This window comes from Manacus vitellinus, unplaced genomic scaffold (genome assembly GCF_001715985.3).
Source record: "Manacus vitellinus isolate BGI_N305 unplaced genomic scaffold, ASM171598v3 scaffold_29_pilon, whole genome shotgun sequence".
In the NCBI taxonomy this organism is placed as follows: domain Eukaryota; kingdom Metazoa; phylum Chordata; class Aves; order Passeriformes; family Pipridae; genus Manacus; species Manacus vitellinus.
The window spans coordinates 8,542,802-8,558,303 of NW_021940207.1; the positions used below are offsets into that span (position 1 = coordinate 8,542,802).

Consider the following 15,502-nt stretch of genomic DNA (forward strand, 5'->3'; position numbering starts at 1 on the left):
TCTTCTAATTCAGTATGCTTGAAGTTATGAATTGTCACTAATATTCTACTTGCCTGAAGAATTGAATAAAGCTTCCACCTATAATACACATGGGCTGGAGTCTGGTTTTCAAATAAAAACCTAAAGCAAACCACAAAGAAAAGAGATAAAACATATTACAAATCATTGAATGGAAGCAAATTCAAAGGAGGCAATAAAAACAAATAACCAAACCCTGTTCAGAATCCCACCTTAGCCCCCAAGTGAACACCAGACAGCTAAAAACACGAGCACCCACAGCACAGCTGGGCAGAGCATGTGCAACTGCTACACACACACACACACACACACACACACACACACACACACAGTCTGCAAAGCAGAGAGCACAGCTCCACAAAGGCACACCATTTCTCAAAAGTTAAAAGCAGAACAGGGTCAGCAAGAACAACTGTGCAACCTCACAGCAAAGCAGAGGAATCATCAGTGCCAGGAGTCACTACAAGAGCAACTGCAACCTCAGCACAAGCGGTGCAGGAGCTTGTAGTTACAGTTTGGTGACAGATCAAATACTAAATAACTTGAAGTTTTCCACCAGTTAAGTTGTCTGTAAGAACACTGGCAATATCTGATGGGGGTATGGGGAGCAAGCAGCCCATTTTTAATGGTCAGGATATTTTGACCTGCATATTTTCTCACTTTATATATAACAATCATAGTGATGCACTTCAAACTTTTTGCAAATAAAGCATTGCTAAAAGGACATGTAGCATTTCCCTGAAAACGTTTTTCAGAGACTGCATTTCACAAGAAAGTTGGAAATTGATCCTTTTTTATTCTATTAATGACAAGAGCTGGAAATTCCCACAACTTCCCTATGTCAGCTAAAGTTTAATCCTATTTGCATTGACATCAAAGAAAAATTACTCCCAGCTCCTGCTAAAGGTTAGAAATCAGGCTCCAGGAAGAGCAGACTTCACAGGGAGTTAAGACTGGCTGTTTCGGGGGGGATTTTTTTCTTTTTCTAAAATGTATGCTACTGCTTCCACTGACTTTTCCCTGAGAAAAGTATGTGTTAAATGTCACTTATTTTATATACACAGAAATGTATTTTGTGTGTACAGTATTTTATTTATTTATATGTACACACTAGTAACAACTGGAATAAAAACGCATTCTCCTTTATAAATGGACAGCATAACCATTTGTACAGCTTAAATCTGCTCATAAAGATAGACACAGTAAAAGCAACTCTTATTAGCATTTCAAAAATGCCAAATACTAACACCAGTGAAAACAGTTAGTGCTGTTTCAAGTGAAGCAATGTAATAAGCACCTGAACATGGGGTTGTTGATTTCTCGGTTCATGATCATGGCTTCGAACATGGGCCCTTCCCGAACCACAAACTCTATCATTCGGTGGATCAAAGCGAGCAAATTCCTACAACAACAACACAGTTAAAGAAAAATTGATTCAGACCTAACACTATATAAAACTACACTCCACCTAAGATACTACAACTCTGCAGGAGATTATTTTGCTGTATTGTTAGGAAATCTGTATAAAAGATAAGGTAACATGGAACATATTATAGCTTTGCATCACAGACACGGGCATTCTAAGAATTCAAACATACCTAGCACTGGTGGAGTAAGAATTTAAGAGGAGACCTCTTTCCTGAATTTCCACAGCCTACAACCCTCTCTTGCTTAGCAGAAGCCTGATACACACAAAAATGGGCAACTGAACACCAAAGTGTAATTAACTATCAAAAACTAAGCCCTCATCTATATTGTCTAGAAATAAGATTGAAGTGTCAGCTAAAGTTCTACAGGGGAACAAGTGGTTGAACATTATGCTCAAAATAAAGCACACATACTTTTGAATATTTAATAGAAACTGCATTCAGCTTTCAAACTATTCAAGTATGAAAGCAAAAGCAAATAGCCTTCTTGATGCCAAGCAAGGCAATGGTTTTATAAAATTTAGATAATTTCCTTTTGGTCAAGACTCAGCTATTGGCATAGACCAAAACTGTCTATCATTTCGTGTCATACCATCCCATGTTCCCTCCCTCATACAACCAAGTGAATCAAATCACAATTAAAAAAAATAAAAATCTGCATCATTTCATTCAGCACTACATCCTGAGACAGGCAAGGAGCGGATGTGAAGTGCACATTTTTCAAGCCCCATCTAAAAATGAAGAGTCCCTTCTAAGCATGGTAACAGCAGACACTCATATAAGCTTTATCAAAAATAATGATAACCAGTTTCCACTCCTTTGGGGTTTTTCGGAAACAGGGTCCTGAATTTTCAAAATAGGTTACCTACAAATATCAAAAGCTTCATAGCTCGTGTCCTTTGAATGTGATGCAAACAAAAAAAAATACAGATTTTTACATTTTTTATTTTCTTAGATGCCACAAATGGATTTGGTTCTTTACATTTCTTTAGATTTCTTTTTAGTACTTTTTTAATTATTGAAGTTCAATAACTGCTACATTGAAAAGTTGAAGAATTTTCTATCACTTCTTAGTAATGTGACTATTTTCTACCATGAGTATTCCAAGTTCTGCCACAGATATAATACACTAGATCAAAAAAAATTCAACTTAAAAATGTTGTAATAGAAACCTGTCCCTGTCATCTGCAAACTTAGTAAATGTTGTTTTAGACCATCTAGCATTGAATCTGCTTTTACCTCAAATATTACACACACAAAAAAAAATACCAAACAGCTATCAGTTGATTTTTCCTCTCCGCTTTTTATAATCCCAGAAACATTGTAAAGAGGACAAAGTCTCAACAATTCTGTAGCCATTTTATTTAAAGCAGCGTTCTCAAAGTTTAGTGTTATATGAACTGTATTTGAAAACATCAGTAAGAAACAAATCTACAATTAGCTTTGAGCTATTACACCATCCATTTATTTTTAGGCAAGTCCAACGTGATCTTTTCTGGCTTCCGCAGAAAGATGTCACTGGTTTTCATCTAATTTGTCTTTCATCCAGTAAAAAAAAAGTTGTGTAAGAGCAGCTTATGCTTGAACAAGAACATCTGCTTTGTGATGACCTGAGATGTATGAAAACAGATCCAGTACATCCGATATCTGAAAGGGGTTGTTAAATGCGTTTCGGTGTATAAGACATGACTACTTGGAAGCGAATTTCTCAGAAAAACCTCTGATTGTATATACTCAAGGTTTTATGCTTAAAATACTAAGAAGTAAAAAATGATAAAAATGGTATTGAAAATTTTTAACTAAAGGAGAATAAACACATTATCCCACTGAAGTCAGTTGACATTTTTGCATGATGTGATGCACTGTGTAATAGCCTTAGCAACTGTCATTAGCAACTCTCAAAGTCATTAGGAAAAGAATAATTAAAAGTATCTTCAAATACAATTCATTTAACATGAGTTCTTATCACACTTTATCATATTTTGAAATGCTACAGTAAATAAAATGGACACATCTTTTTCTCTGAAAGCTAATTACTCTGTGAGCACTGCACAGTTTCACAAGTACTTGTTCTATACTCAATGTTTCTCAAATCAAGACTCCTCCTGGTCACACTAATTATTCAAGTCTCTATCCAACAAAAACTGTCTTGTCCTATAATTTCATCAAAAATACTAGTGCATTGGAGCATCTATTGGCAAGTATGTTAATGCACTATAACTAGTTCACAAATCTCTTTCTGCCCCCCCCACACACGCAAAAAAAAGAAAAAAGGGACTTTGTGACAATTAAAACAGTGTAGTAAAAAAACGACAGTTTAAAGTGCATTATTTTAAAATGTCATTTAGCTTAAGTTGGCCAACGAAAAAAAAGGTTTTCAGTTATAATAAAACCACATTTATTGGAGCCGATCGTACCAATGTCTGGTCAAAAACTGTATACTTTCCCAATCCATCCCATGATGTTTTCCTGGTCCCCCGCTGCCGCAGACAGTTCAGCTGGTGTTGCTCACCAAGGCCAATGTCAAAGAGAATTTGGTAATCTTTTGTGCTTCTTTACTTTTAAAACAGTGTTGTGTTCCTATGTTTGGGAAAGGGTTTTAGCTTAACTGAGCAAGAGTATTCCTAGACTAGTGTGAAGGCAGGAGCAGCGCTGGGGACCAAAATAATTCCTTGCAATAATACAAAACTACGTTTTCAAGTGACCAAAATTATTAACTGCTGCACATTTAAAAAAAAATAGGAGAAATCAAAAGTGATCTTTAATTGAACTGGTTATAAAACATGTAAGTGAAAAAAAGAAAAAAAAAATTAAAAAGCCCCACAGCTGCATCCCAGTCCTCAGAGGTTTATGCCAGGACTTATGTAGTGTCTGTAAGACAAGCTATTTCACCCTAGTGTTCACTCACAAAATTACCCTGCAACTATCTCTAGTGCTCAAATTAAATGCAAAAGATAATTACTTAAATCTACCCTCACTAAAGAAGAGTTATTAAGATAAGAACAGTAAGACTGTAAATCACACACATTCCTTTCAGGTGTCATGAAAGAACCATTGCTCAGTCAAGCCATTACCTTTTCCTCAACATCACCATTTTTCTTTAAAATTCCGAAGGGGAAATTTTCTATATTTAGATCAGTAATAATAAAGAAAAACATGTACCTTTCTGTTGGGATAACCACTTTGACTATGGCTTGCGACAGAGTCTGTATATGAAGTCACATCAGATAATAAACATAGAATATGTGAGTATTGTTAACAAGTAACAAGCAAAAATATACATATGCAATGAAAATACTACACATCTATCACAAGTTTGCAGGCAATCACTGCTGTGAAGTTATAACTAAGCAATTACACAAAATGCAAAGGTTGTGTCAGCGAACCATAAAAGTTCACTAATTGCAAAGTATCAGAACATTCCTGTCAGAATGTACATTGAGGCACTGAATAGGAACTATGCTGAATATATTTAAGAAAGGAGTTCTTAAGTTTATGAGAAAATTCTAAACTATTTGACTTGGATCACGTTGGTATTACTTTATTCCCAAGTCTTAAGGAAAACAGCCCTGACAATTAAGTGTCATTCAAAGAATCAATAAATTCTTACAAATGTAAATCAAGTTGGTTTGTGATTACAAGATACTTACCCTTTTATCAGCTAATATTCCAGAAAAAAAGTTTGAAAACTGACTCCATAAGTAGCATAAAATACTTACTCAATGTCCAGATTAATTACCTTATACACAACATACATCAACTCCTCTAGTGCAAAACTAATGCTACTCAAATTAAAATGTAGGATTTTCTCTAAATAGAACAATTTAGATACCGCAACTTGGCAGCCAAAAAAAGGGGGGGACGTAGGAGAAAAAAATCCAGGGAGCCTGGAGGGGGAAAATGATAGCCAGATTTTAAGCAGCACTAAATTAATCAAGAGCCAATATACTGTCCCCTAACACAGACATGAATCAGAGCTTCAGGAATTAAGTAGGTTCCCTTGGGTTACAGCAGGGAGCCAGTGAGTTTGCAGACTAAGGGCCGCCAGAGTCAGGCTGAACAATGCAAATCTATGAAGCCATTGCAATACTGTCACAGATGTAGTATTTAACAATGAGATATGGCCCAGGGTACTGTAAGTTACCTTCTCAAAATCCTCCTTGTTTTTTGGTGGGGGTAACATTGGAGCATTAGGATTCTTCAATCTCTCCCTGGGCTGGGCGTTAAAAGGCAGTCCTGACGGAGGAGGTGGGAGGGTGTGCTCCATCATGGAAGGCGGAATGTATATGGGATGTGGTGGAATAGGTACAGCTTTGCCCCAACCCAGCTTCATTTCAAACGACATGATCATCTTGCCTGAAAAAGTGAAAGGAAAACAAACCCATCACGTTATAAACTGGCTCTGCATCGCTCAAGGTTTCTCCACATAAGTGCATCATTTAGGTTTGCCTGCCATGGTTTACCTTTTGCTTACGTGTTTCATGACTGTATCACATCTATCAGACTACAACATGTGCAAATGAAGGCCTAGGACATGAAATGTTTTATTAATCTTCCCCCAGTGTGTGTTCAGGACACTACAATACACTGTTACTCTAGTCTGACAACACTCACCTGCCAGTAAAAAAGACAGTGTAAACTAAAGTCACTGCCAGCCTGGGATCTACTGGAGTTACAGAATATGTATCACTAGTCTGATAAAATGATCTGAAAATGAGCTTACAGTTCCTCCTCAATATTCCTACAAAGATTATTACAGTTTCAAACTGAGAAATCCATTTACCATTTAAATTCTTCAATGCTCTTTCAGCATCTCTCCTGTTCATAAAGGCAACAAAGCCACAATTTCTTTCTCTTGCTCTTTCTTCATCTGTTCTTGGCCACATAATTTTAACACTCGCTAATGGTCCAAAGCGTCCAAATTCTTGACATAACATCTCTTCATTCATCTACACAAAAAAGGTAAAAATTTAGCATTTTGCTACTTTATTTCTATGACATTTGTTCATAGTATTGTCCAGTTGTTGAAATTTTAATTTTTTCAGTTTCTCGAAACACGACACTTCATTGATACCTCCCCAATGCAATCTACTGCAAAAATAAGAATTTAAATATTGCATTTTTAACTGAGCACACTCAAATTTTTGAGATATGATCCACCTTGCCTGGAGATATCCATGGAAAAATAATTTTAACGGAGCTAATGACTGGTAGTCTAAACCTTAACTTTTGCAGCAATATGTACAGAGCATTTATTTCAAGGAATACTACAAAAAAACTGACCTAGACCCAAACATGCCAGCACTGCATTCCCTGGCTCCAAACTTACCTGTGGATTAATGTTGCCAAGATATAAATTTGTTGTGCTTGGATCTCCAACATCATGTGAACCTGGTGCATAATCATCCAGTACTAAAAGGACAGAGGAAAACAAAAAGAAAAAAAAAAGAAGTCATAATCCCTGCTGTGCATTTAAATGACAACATTAAATTCAGTAAGAAAAGAATCTATATTACCACCAGATGATCTGTTTCTTCTTGAAGGAGCATCCACTGAATAAAAGGAAGAAAATATGTACCATTTAGTCCACAAATTTTGTAGCCCAAACTAACACCAAAAATAACATCTACTTACTTGAGCGACGCTGCCCATCTGAATCAGACTGGGGTGGTTCAAAACGACTCAATCTACCTTTTGTTTTGTGTCTTTCATCACGCTCCTCTTGTATTCTGCAAAACAAGTTGGATGCAAGTAACAACTTAAAACCATTTTGAAAGTTTTTTTCTAAAATTTTGATTTAAACAACTTTAGAATTATGAGAATTCTTAATATGAAATGACAGGCTTGTTAAAAATTTAAAATTGCCAATATGTTTGAACTTCTGTTTCATCAACTGGAATGATTCCAGCTGCATGTTTCCTCATTCATACTGTCAGGGTATTTTATCCTCAAACAGAATTAATGTGGTTTGAGAAGCAGTTTGCAAGACCAGAATAAGAACTGTGCTCTGAAAAAGTGACTCCAGTTCCACATCCAACTGTCAGAGATCCACTGCCCATTGAGATGACTTTTCAAGATGCACACAACTCTTTAGTGTCTCTTTCTCCTGCTACCTTTTCTAAGGCCACACCCACGGGCACACACAAATGACTATTGCCAGAACATACAGGATTTTGTTTCAATTTATACCTCTGAGGATAGTACTCAAAACAGTAACCATTTGGTTCTTCTGACATGAAGATATTGTGCACCAAGAATACAAGGCTGTCCAGTCAACTCATTCATACCAATGAACAGGCAGCAGTGAAGCTCAGATATTACTGACAAAAGCCATGTATGGATTTAAAATGTTGCACTAATTGTTTTCTAATGCATGCAGATTATTTTGTTTTCCATCTTTAACATCAGGATAAATACATGGTACTCAGTTGCACTCAATATATGTGCTACTCTTTCTGTTGTATTACACATTCAAAAGTGAAAGAATCTGCTTTTTCAAGCATTATTCAGTTTGGTTTTAATGTTACACAAGCTGAAGCACATCTCTAGACTTCAATTACAACTCTTATTTCTGCATTACCACAACAGCTCAACCTCATACTGGAATTCCTCTGGATATACTTTAGACACACTGATAAAACCTATTCTTCCCAAGTCTGACAGATATTTCAAATTCCCCCCAGTCTCTGCTCCCTCCCTGTACTGGGCTTGGGGGGCAGGTTTTGGTACTGGGGGGTTACAGGGGTGACCTCTGGCAGAAGCTGCCAGAAGCTTCCCTTTTGTCTGACAAAGCCAAGCCCAGGCAGCTCCAAGGCGGACCCAGTGCTGGCCAAGGCCAAGCCCATCAGCAATGGGAGTAATTATGTGTTAATTAAGTTATTTCACAAGCATCTGGGGGGAAAACAAAATAAAAACCTTCAGGAAACAGCTCTGCAAGAATGATCCCAAATACTGTCTGTAAAACAAGGCAAAAACCTTGGATCTTCTTTATTTACAGTAAAAACTAGTCAAACTTACTGCTTTAATTCTTCTTTAAAAAGTTCCAAATTACTCTTTTTCTTTTCCTTCTCTCCTTTCTTCAATGGCTAAAATTAAAGATATATAAGACAACATTTCAGAAGACAAAATGAACAAAATTAAAAAGCATAAGTATATAACAAAACTTTAGATAATTTCCATGCATATTTTACCCACAGCTTTCAAACGAAGTAAACTACAGGAGAAAAAAAAAACCAAAACAAAACACCAACCAAACAGACTTGAAAACATTCAGACTGAGTGCTATCAAACACAAAGCTAGAAAATATAAAATTAAGGATAGTTTAAACTAAACTTTGTTACTTCTCATTCTTAAAATGCAGCATGTGTGATCAAACACTCTCTACAATATCCAAATTTAAAATAACTGAAGTATTTTGTCAGTTTGTTCCACTTGGAAGCTAAGATGCTAATTAGGCTCCTAGCAATCTGTCATGCTCTAATTAATTTGATGGATGTGTGTACATATATATGTAAATTATTTTACATATATATATATTCAATTATTTTATCCACAAACATTCTATTTGAAAAGAATTTCCTTCTCTTGCTTCCTTTTGGATGTAAATACAATCTGAATAAACAGTTACTCTAAATGGTTCAAGATCCTCAGAAAAAACTCTTGAATGACAAAGAATATGGATACTGCAATAGTACTTTTCTTTAACAGTAATATATGTTCCTTAACTAACTCATGTGCAATTTTATCTTCAACAACATTGCTTTCATATAACCAAATTTAAATGAAAACGTTTCCAATAGGCAGACATACAAAATATTTATTGTGTTACACACTACATCTTTGGAAAAACTGGACTTCCTACTCACCCCAGGCAAAGTTGTTTGTTTGTTTTTGTTTTTGGGGAGGGTCTGCCAAATAAATAAAATCATTTTTACCTCATTATCTTCAATCACCATTGGACAAGTGAGGGCAAGTGAGTAAACTGATTGCATTACTTCATAAGTATTTATGACAAGTTTGAAAAGCAGTAATATTCTTACAGTACAAACACTTGCATACGACAGAACAGAGCTCAGCATAATAAAAAAATGCTACAATTCATCCCTGCAACTGTAGAGCTTTACATACAATGAAAATCAAAACTGCCATCCAGTATTACCCCACTGGTCTAAAACTGAGAGTTGTTTAAAGCTGGAAGGAGGTTGGGACGAAACTGCCCACAATTATCACATTACATCTCATTTCCCACCCTAACAGGCAGCATGGTACATGTTTCACTTAAGCTTTAAAATTGTAGTAAGTTCTATCAAAAGACTTTAAGACAACCAAGACATTCATTACACATCTACAGCAGTAACAGTAATCATATGTAATTATCACTTGACTCGAAGACCATGTTTGTTCATAATATTTCCATTATTTTTTATGATGAAATCTTCATTTACAAGAAAAATAAACTATCAAACCATGCAGAAGACAAACTAAATTAAATAAAAACAAGGTGTTCAGCTTCAAAACTGTGCAAGTTCTACAATTTATTTGTACAACTCAAAGAGGGACTTCTAAAGAGACTTCTCAAATTTCGCCACAAAAAAAAAAAAAAAATCAAAGAACCTCATCAAGAAAACCTTGGATTAATGCAAAGGTCAAATTATTTTTTGGGTTTAAGTTAAAAAAACCTAAAACCAGATGGCAGCAAGAACTGCTTCTGAAACTTCAGAAATTCTCAGGGCTGAAGATGCTGTTCCTTTCCAACAGTCACTAAATTAGCACCCCTGAGAAGTCTGTCCCAGTTACCAGGAACACAGCACAAACCTGGAGCAGCCACATGGCCGGGCAGCACCAGGTGCATCCTGCTGGACACAGGGCTCCTGGGCCTCTGCATTTCACCACCTTCTTATCTGCCATGGCATTAGGCACAGCAAAATGTCCACCTACTTTCAGTAGGTGATAAATGCAGGAAAAGCTACTCTGCAAGATCACACGGTCCTTTTTCTAAGCAATTCTAAATATTTCAGTGTGGGGTTAATATTCAAGCAAGAAACTTACAGGCTTTTTGGTTTCGATCATGAGGAGGGATGGAGGCTTCTCGTTGGATGGCTGACTTGGTTGATTTTTTTGATCTGAAAATCGTGACGAAGGCTTATAGATTTTACCCCGTTTTTCATCTGTTTCATGCTCCTCTGAAATTAAAGGCAAATTAAAAGCAAATTTTACTAACGAATGCTGCACAACACTGTTCATTAGAAAGAAGGCTGTTCTTCAGTCTCGGTCATTCAATCCAATATATAATTTTATTTAAAAAAGAGATAATAGGAACTTTACATAATTTAACATCTTTTAATATGAAGAAAAAGAGCAAAGATTAGGTATTTTAAAACAAAGCATTTTTTCCTCTTAAGTTTAAAAGACAAGTCACGTCACTGCCCACCTAAGTGAGTCAAAGCATAGAGCAGATTTTAGCATTAAGCTTTCTTTTCTGCTTCTGATGTAACATACCAATTTTAAAATGCAATTCAAAGCCAATCTCCATCTCTACTCAAAGCCAAATGACCCACCACCCCCAAAAAAGGATTAGTTATACCTTTAGATGCATTAACGATTCCTCCTCTTACAAATGTTTTCACTTTACCACCATCACCTCCTTCAAAGGCAGCTAGGAATTCTTCATAAATTTCTGCAGCAGCCTTCTCATCCTCCTACACAGCAAATGTTCATCTATTTACTATCATTGCAGAACAACCTTCACTAGACAGTTACTCTTAAATTAGCTATGTGACAATCCTTTTTATTTTCTAGAATTCAAGCTACAAACGGCATCAAAGCAGGTTCAATTTTAGGCAATTCAAATTTCTGAGAAATGTGGGAAGAACACGACACAGAAGACACAAAGCCAGTAAGGCCTCCAATATGACTGTTCCCTCACAAGAGTTTACACAGCAATTTAACATTCAAAAGATGCCAAATAGAAAAGCTCTTATCAAAGACCAGCATTATGAGCCTGGAGCTTTGCTGACCTCAGCAGGAGAGAACAGTGCCCATTCCATCCTACCCATCACAATCAACCTACGTGGCCACAGATCAACAGCAGGATCACCTTTCTGTATTCCCCAGAGAACAAGTTACTTCAGTGACTTAAGCTGAGACACTGAATTTAGCACTGCCATGATCTTTAGGCCAGTATTTCCAACAACCTGGTAGGAGATAAGCCACTGAAATACAGTATGAGTTGTGTGTGTAAAGTTCAAAGCCCAGTATTTCCAAAACTTTCACCTTACCAACCACCAGCTACATATTTCTAAAATTTGGACATTCCTGAGTAATCTAAAATGCAGCATCAAATTTTAAGATTTGTATTAACTCTAAATAAAGCCATTAGACAAAATTATGTTTAACAGAATAACAAGCATGTGTACTGAACCTATTTCAAAGATGACAGGTACTCTTTCAAATTACTGAAATTCAGTGACAGAAAGCAAATGAAGAACAGAGAATTATTCAAGGTGATGGCTGTCCCCATTTTTGAGCAATATAACAATCAAAAGATTACTGTAATTCCTATTTCAGGAAGCCAGAGAACTTGATTTCTCACACAGAAGGAAAGAGTAAGCCTCTCTCTATCTTAATGCCATGGATACCAGAAACAAATTAAACATGTAAAATACAATTCACTCTCATTCTTTGAGAGCTACAGTTAACAAAATAAAGGTATTTGGAGGTAAAGCTGGTTGCAACCTAAAAGCAAATTTATTTCAGTTCTGCATACAAAGTAAAATTTTCACTGTACACCATTACCTTCTTTTTCAATTCTTCTTGCTCCTTCTTGCTCAGAGTCCGTTTGGCAGCACTCATTTTGCCAATACTGAAGGCTTTAAGTTTACTTTCCATTAGAGGCTGCAAAAGGAGTCAGAAAACAGACATTAAACTGTTTACAAAACAGTTAAAATAATGATACTGTTGACCTTGATCTGGACCAGTAACTTAAATAAAACAAAGAAAAGGCTTCCTGTACTTATCTCTGAAGTTGTTATTACCTAATACAACTAAAACCAATTAAATCTATTGGGTTTAATAAGGAAGCTTCTGATAGACCCATTCAAACACAGCTGAAATCTGAAGGGCACTTGCTGTTAGAACCTGGAGATCTTATCCCTATGCAAGGCAGTTAATAAACCTTCAGAAACACATGCTTTGCACGACAGTACCCTTTTGATCATTGCAGTTTCTGAAAAACAAAACCAAAAAGCCAACGGAAAAAGAAAAGTTCTAAAAGCATTACTGACTATTTTTGCCAGAATCATGTTTGTGCAAGGCTGAACAGGTGTAATGGAACAACAAACTGGATGCTAAATTTCAGTTGTGCTTCAAGGTAAAATGCTTGAAGAAGAAAATGCATTCTAGAGGTTTTCAGCTACTAGGTAAATAAAACAAAAGACCTCCCATTCAACTCCTAGATTCTTTTGAATTTTTTTCCAAAACCCTGATGAAGGAGTACTATGTGTAACAGTAATTTCTGGAGTATGGAATTAAAATTCTTAAGATTTTATTCAGGGAGTTAACAGCCAGTAAAGTGTCAAGAGAAGAAAGACAGCAGGATGAAAAGCATGTTCCAAAGACATGGGTAATGGGAAGTAAAAACAGAGAGATGATAAGAAACTTCTCCGGAAATTCCAAGTTTAACACAGCAATTCATAAAGAATCAGCACAAGAACAAAGACCCACAGGAGCAAAACATAAGCTATCAGCCTCATCTTCAAAATATCTGTAGTGCTCTTACACAGTGCACAGTGATGCTTAAAATTACCCTTTTTGCAATGACAGGTCTTAAAAAAAAAACCAGCTCAATAAAACATCAAGACAAATCAGGTGAACAACTCAACTGTCATATTACGAGAAAATTTCTGACACCAACTGCAAAGAGTTTCCTCGAGGAACAACTTTCTTTGTAAAGAGTTTTACTTCTAGTATCAGCTTCCTAGTAGAAATTTTTTTACATAAAAAAGCACAATGAAAAACAAGCTGAAATATCTCCAGTTTATAATCCTTGCTTAGTATCACAAACACCTCTTAGATCTCTGCCAAGCATATTACCAAACAGCTCACATTTCTTTGAGAAGTGTTCCCTGCTTCATCACTGAAAGGAAAGCTATCAGTTACAAATGAATGCAGCCTGGTTTGTGAAGTTATCTGGTTTATGACACCATGTTTGTCAACATGAGCTGCTGAGACAGTTTTATCAGAAGCTTTTAATGCATCTGTGTGTTTTTAAATTTAATAAAATCCAGTTTTCCAGTTGTCTGAGAAACAGCTTATATTTCAGTCTGACAAACAATATACATACAACCTTGGCAAACATGGGCATATGGCACAGCACTGCCGACAGAACAAACACCACACTCCTACCCGAGGCTTATCCTGGCATCAGAACATAATCTCTCCCATTAATGTTACAGGATACCTGCAGGTCAGCCACGTGAATGTATGTTCCAGTGACATACAGGAAGCAGCTGTGAGATAAAAGAGTTCTGGCACTAAAGATCTCCTCGGTTTTGGAAGGGTCTCAGGAATAAAAAACAAACCAAGACCTTCGAAGTGGCTGGAGCAATATAAAGTTAATAGGATTGAACTGATGTTAGTTAGATTCCAGCAGGCAATTGTAACATTATTATTACCCATTTACAGCTTCACAGAACTCCTAACAATAGAACTATACAAAACTTGAAGGCCTTCCTCCTTCAAAAAATGGAAAAAAAACCAAGAAAAGGGTAAAGCAAATGACAGAAGCAAAGAAACAACTTGCAGCTGAGTAATCAAATATCTGTATGACAGCAAACTCCTTAAACAGAACACTGCATTGACTGTGAAGTGGCACAAAGTACTGAAGTCCCAGTTCCTTCAACAGCACAAAACATTCAAAAGAGATTTTAGGGTAATTTTCCAAATTGTAGCAAGTAAAGCAAATCAATAAAATGACCTACTTCTTTAGGAAATATGTCTGCTATCACCACTTGAATAATGCTATCTTACAGGCAATTTAACAGCTGGTAATTGACTTTTGCATACACAAAATCAAACTGAAATTTTGAAGAAAATCCAAACCACAGAATGAATTGTCTGGTTTTAACTTTCTGTTTGGCTCTTCCTGCCTATTTTCATTTTAGCTCAGAAATAGATGGGTCTTCATGCAAAATGCCAACCCTACAACCAGGCAAAGGTCTCTCTACCCAGGGGGTAGGGGGTGGGGTGGCCAGTGAGATCAGGGAATTTCTCTAACCTTTTGCTCTAAGTGTATTCCATCAGAAAGCAAAATAAAGGATGGAATTAGGGCCATACTAACTCACCTTTGAGAAGCCAACTGTATGCAAAAAGGCTCTTCGATATCCTGACTCTTACACTGATCATCTCTTATTTTCAGCTATTCCTCAGTGTAAGAGACAAACCTACAGAGAGTCCTTACAGCTCCTTCCTGTCCAAGGATCTATTCTGAATGCAATACCCTGCAGCACAGCTTCCTACACTGCTGGTTGTTTTGAAAGTTTCAAGGAATATTTTTAAACATGAAAATCAATGGTTCATTTGCAAACACCTACAGGTTACATATCCAATGCACCAGGCTCTGCCTGCAGCAAGGAGTTTTCTTTAAAAACAGGCCTATTTTGAGTTTGTGGGTTTCACTGGAATTTTGGTTTTGGTTTTTTGTTTGTTTGTTTTAAAATATTTTGGACTTACATGTGAATCAGCAGATCCAGTGGTGTGTACTGCATCTGGCCCTCTGCCCTGAAGAGAGAATGAAGAGCAGGTGAGGCACAGAACAAGTAACAGACAAACAACCTCAGGGCTTTTTTATTCAGTTCCCTGAATGTGATTTTCATTTCAATTTCAACATCCAAATACACAAGAACAAAGATATATTTAATGTATTTTAATGATATATCTGAACAGGTCACATCAGGAACAATGTCAATATAAGGTAAATAAGGTATTAAAGATAGACTGTTCTTGTTACCACTAAAAACATCTAAATTTCCACAGCTGGATTTTATAAACACACCACTAA

At 36.4% G+C, this 15,502-nt stretch overlaps 1 protein-coding gene across 3 annotated transcripts in view; it reads right to left on the reverse strand.

Annotated features, from left to right (window-relative positions):
* Nucleotides 1–15,218, reverse strand: part of U2SURP (U2 snRNP associated SURP domain containing) — a 35,763-nt gene extending 20,545 nt beyond the window's left edge. Inside the window, exons 1-13 of one of the 3 annotated variants that reach the window (XM_018074894.1) lie at nucleotides 15,175–15,218; nucleotides 12,241–12,339; nucleotides 11,030–11,144; nucleotides 10,495–10,628; nucleotides 8,463–8,530; nucleotides 7,080–7,174; nucleotides 6,965–6,997; nucleotides 6,775–6,857; nucleotides 6,229–6,394; nucleotides 5,590–5,801; nucleotides 4,608–4,651; nucleotides 1,316–1,420; nucleotides 54–120 (exon numbers count right to left, since the gene is read on the reverse strand). In XM_018074894.1, the coding sequence (XP_017930383.1) occupies nucleotides 54–120; nucleotides 1,316–1,420; nucleotides 4,608–4,651; nucleotides 5,590–5,801; nucleotides 6,229–6,394; nucleotides 6,775–6,857; nucleotides 6,965–6,997; nucleotides 7,080–7,174; nucleotides 8,463–8,530; nucleotides 10,495–10,628; nucleotides 11,030–11,144; nucleotides 12,241–12,333 (1,215 nt within the window). In that variant the 5' untranslated portion in view covers nucleotides 12,334–12,339; nucleotides 15,175–15,218. Of the gene's footprint in view, nucleotides 1–53; nucleotides 121–1,315; nucleotides 1,421–4,607; nucleotides 4,652–5,589; nucleotides 5,802–6,228; nucleotides 6,395–6,774; nucleotides 6,858–6,961; nucleotides 6,998–7,079; nucleotides 7,175–8,462; nucleotides 8,531–10,494; nucleotides 10,629–11,029; nucleotides 11,145–12,240; nucleotides 12,340–15,174 lie in introns of those variants that run through there. The other 2 variants (XM_018074893.1, XM_025895348.2) reach the window with 2 other exon arrangements.
* Nucleotides 15,219–15,502: the final 284 nt, after the last annotated feature.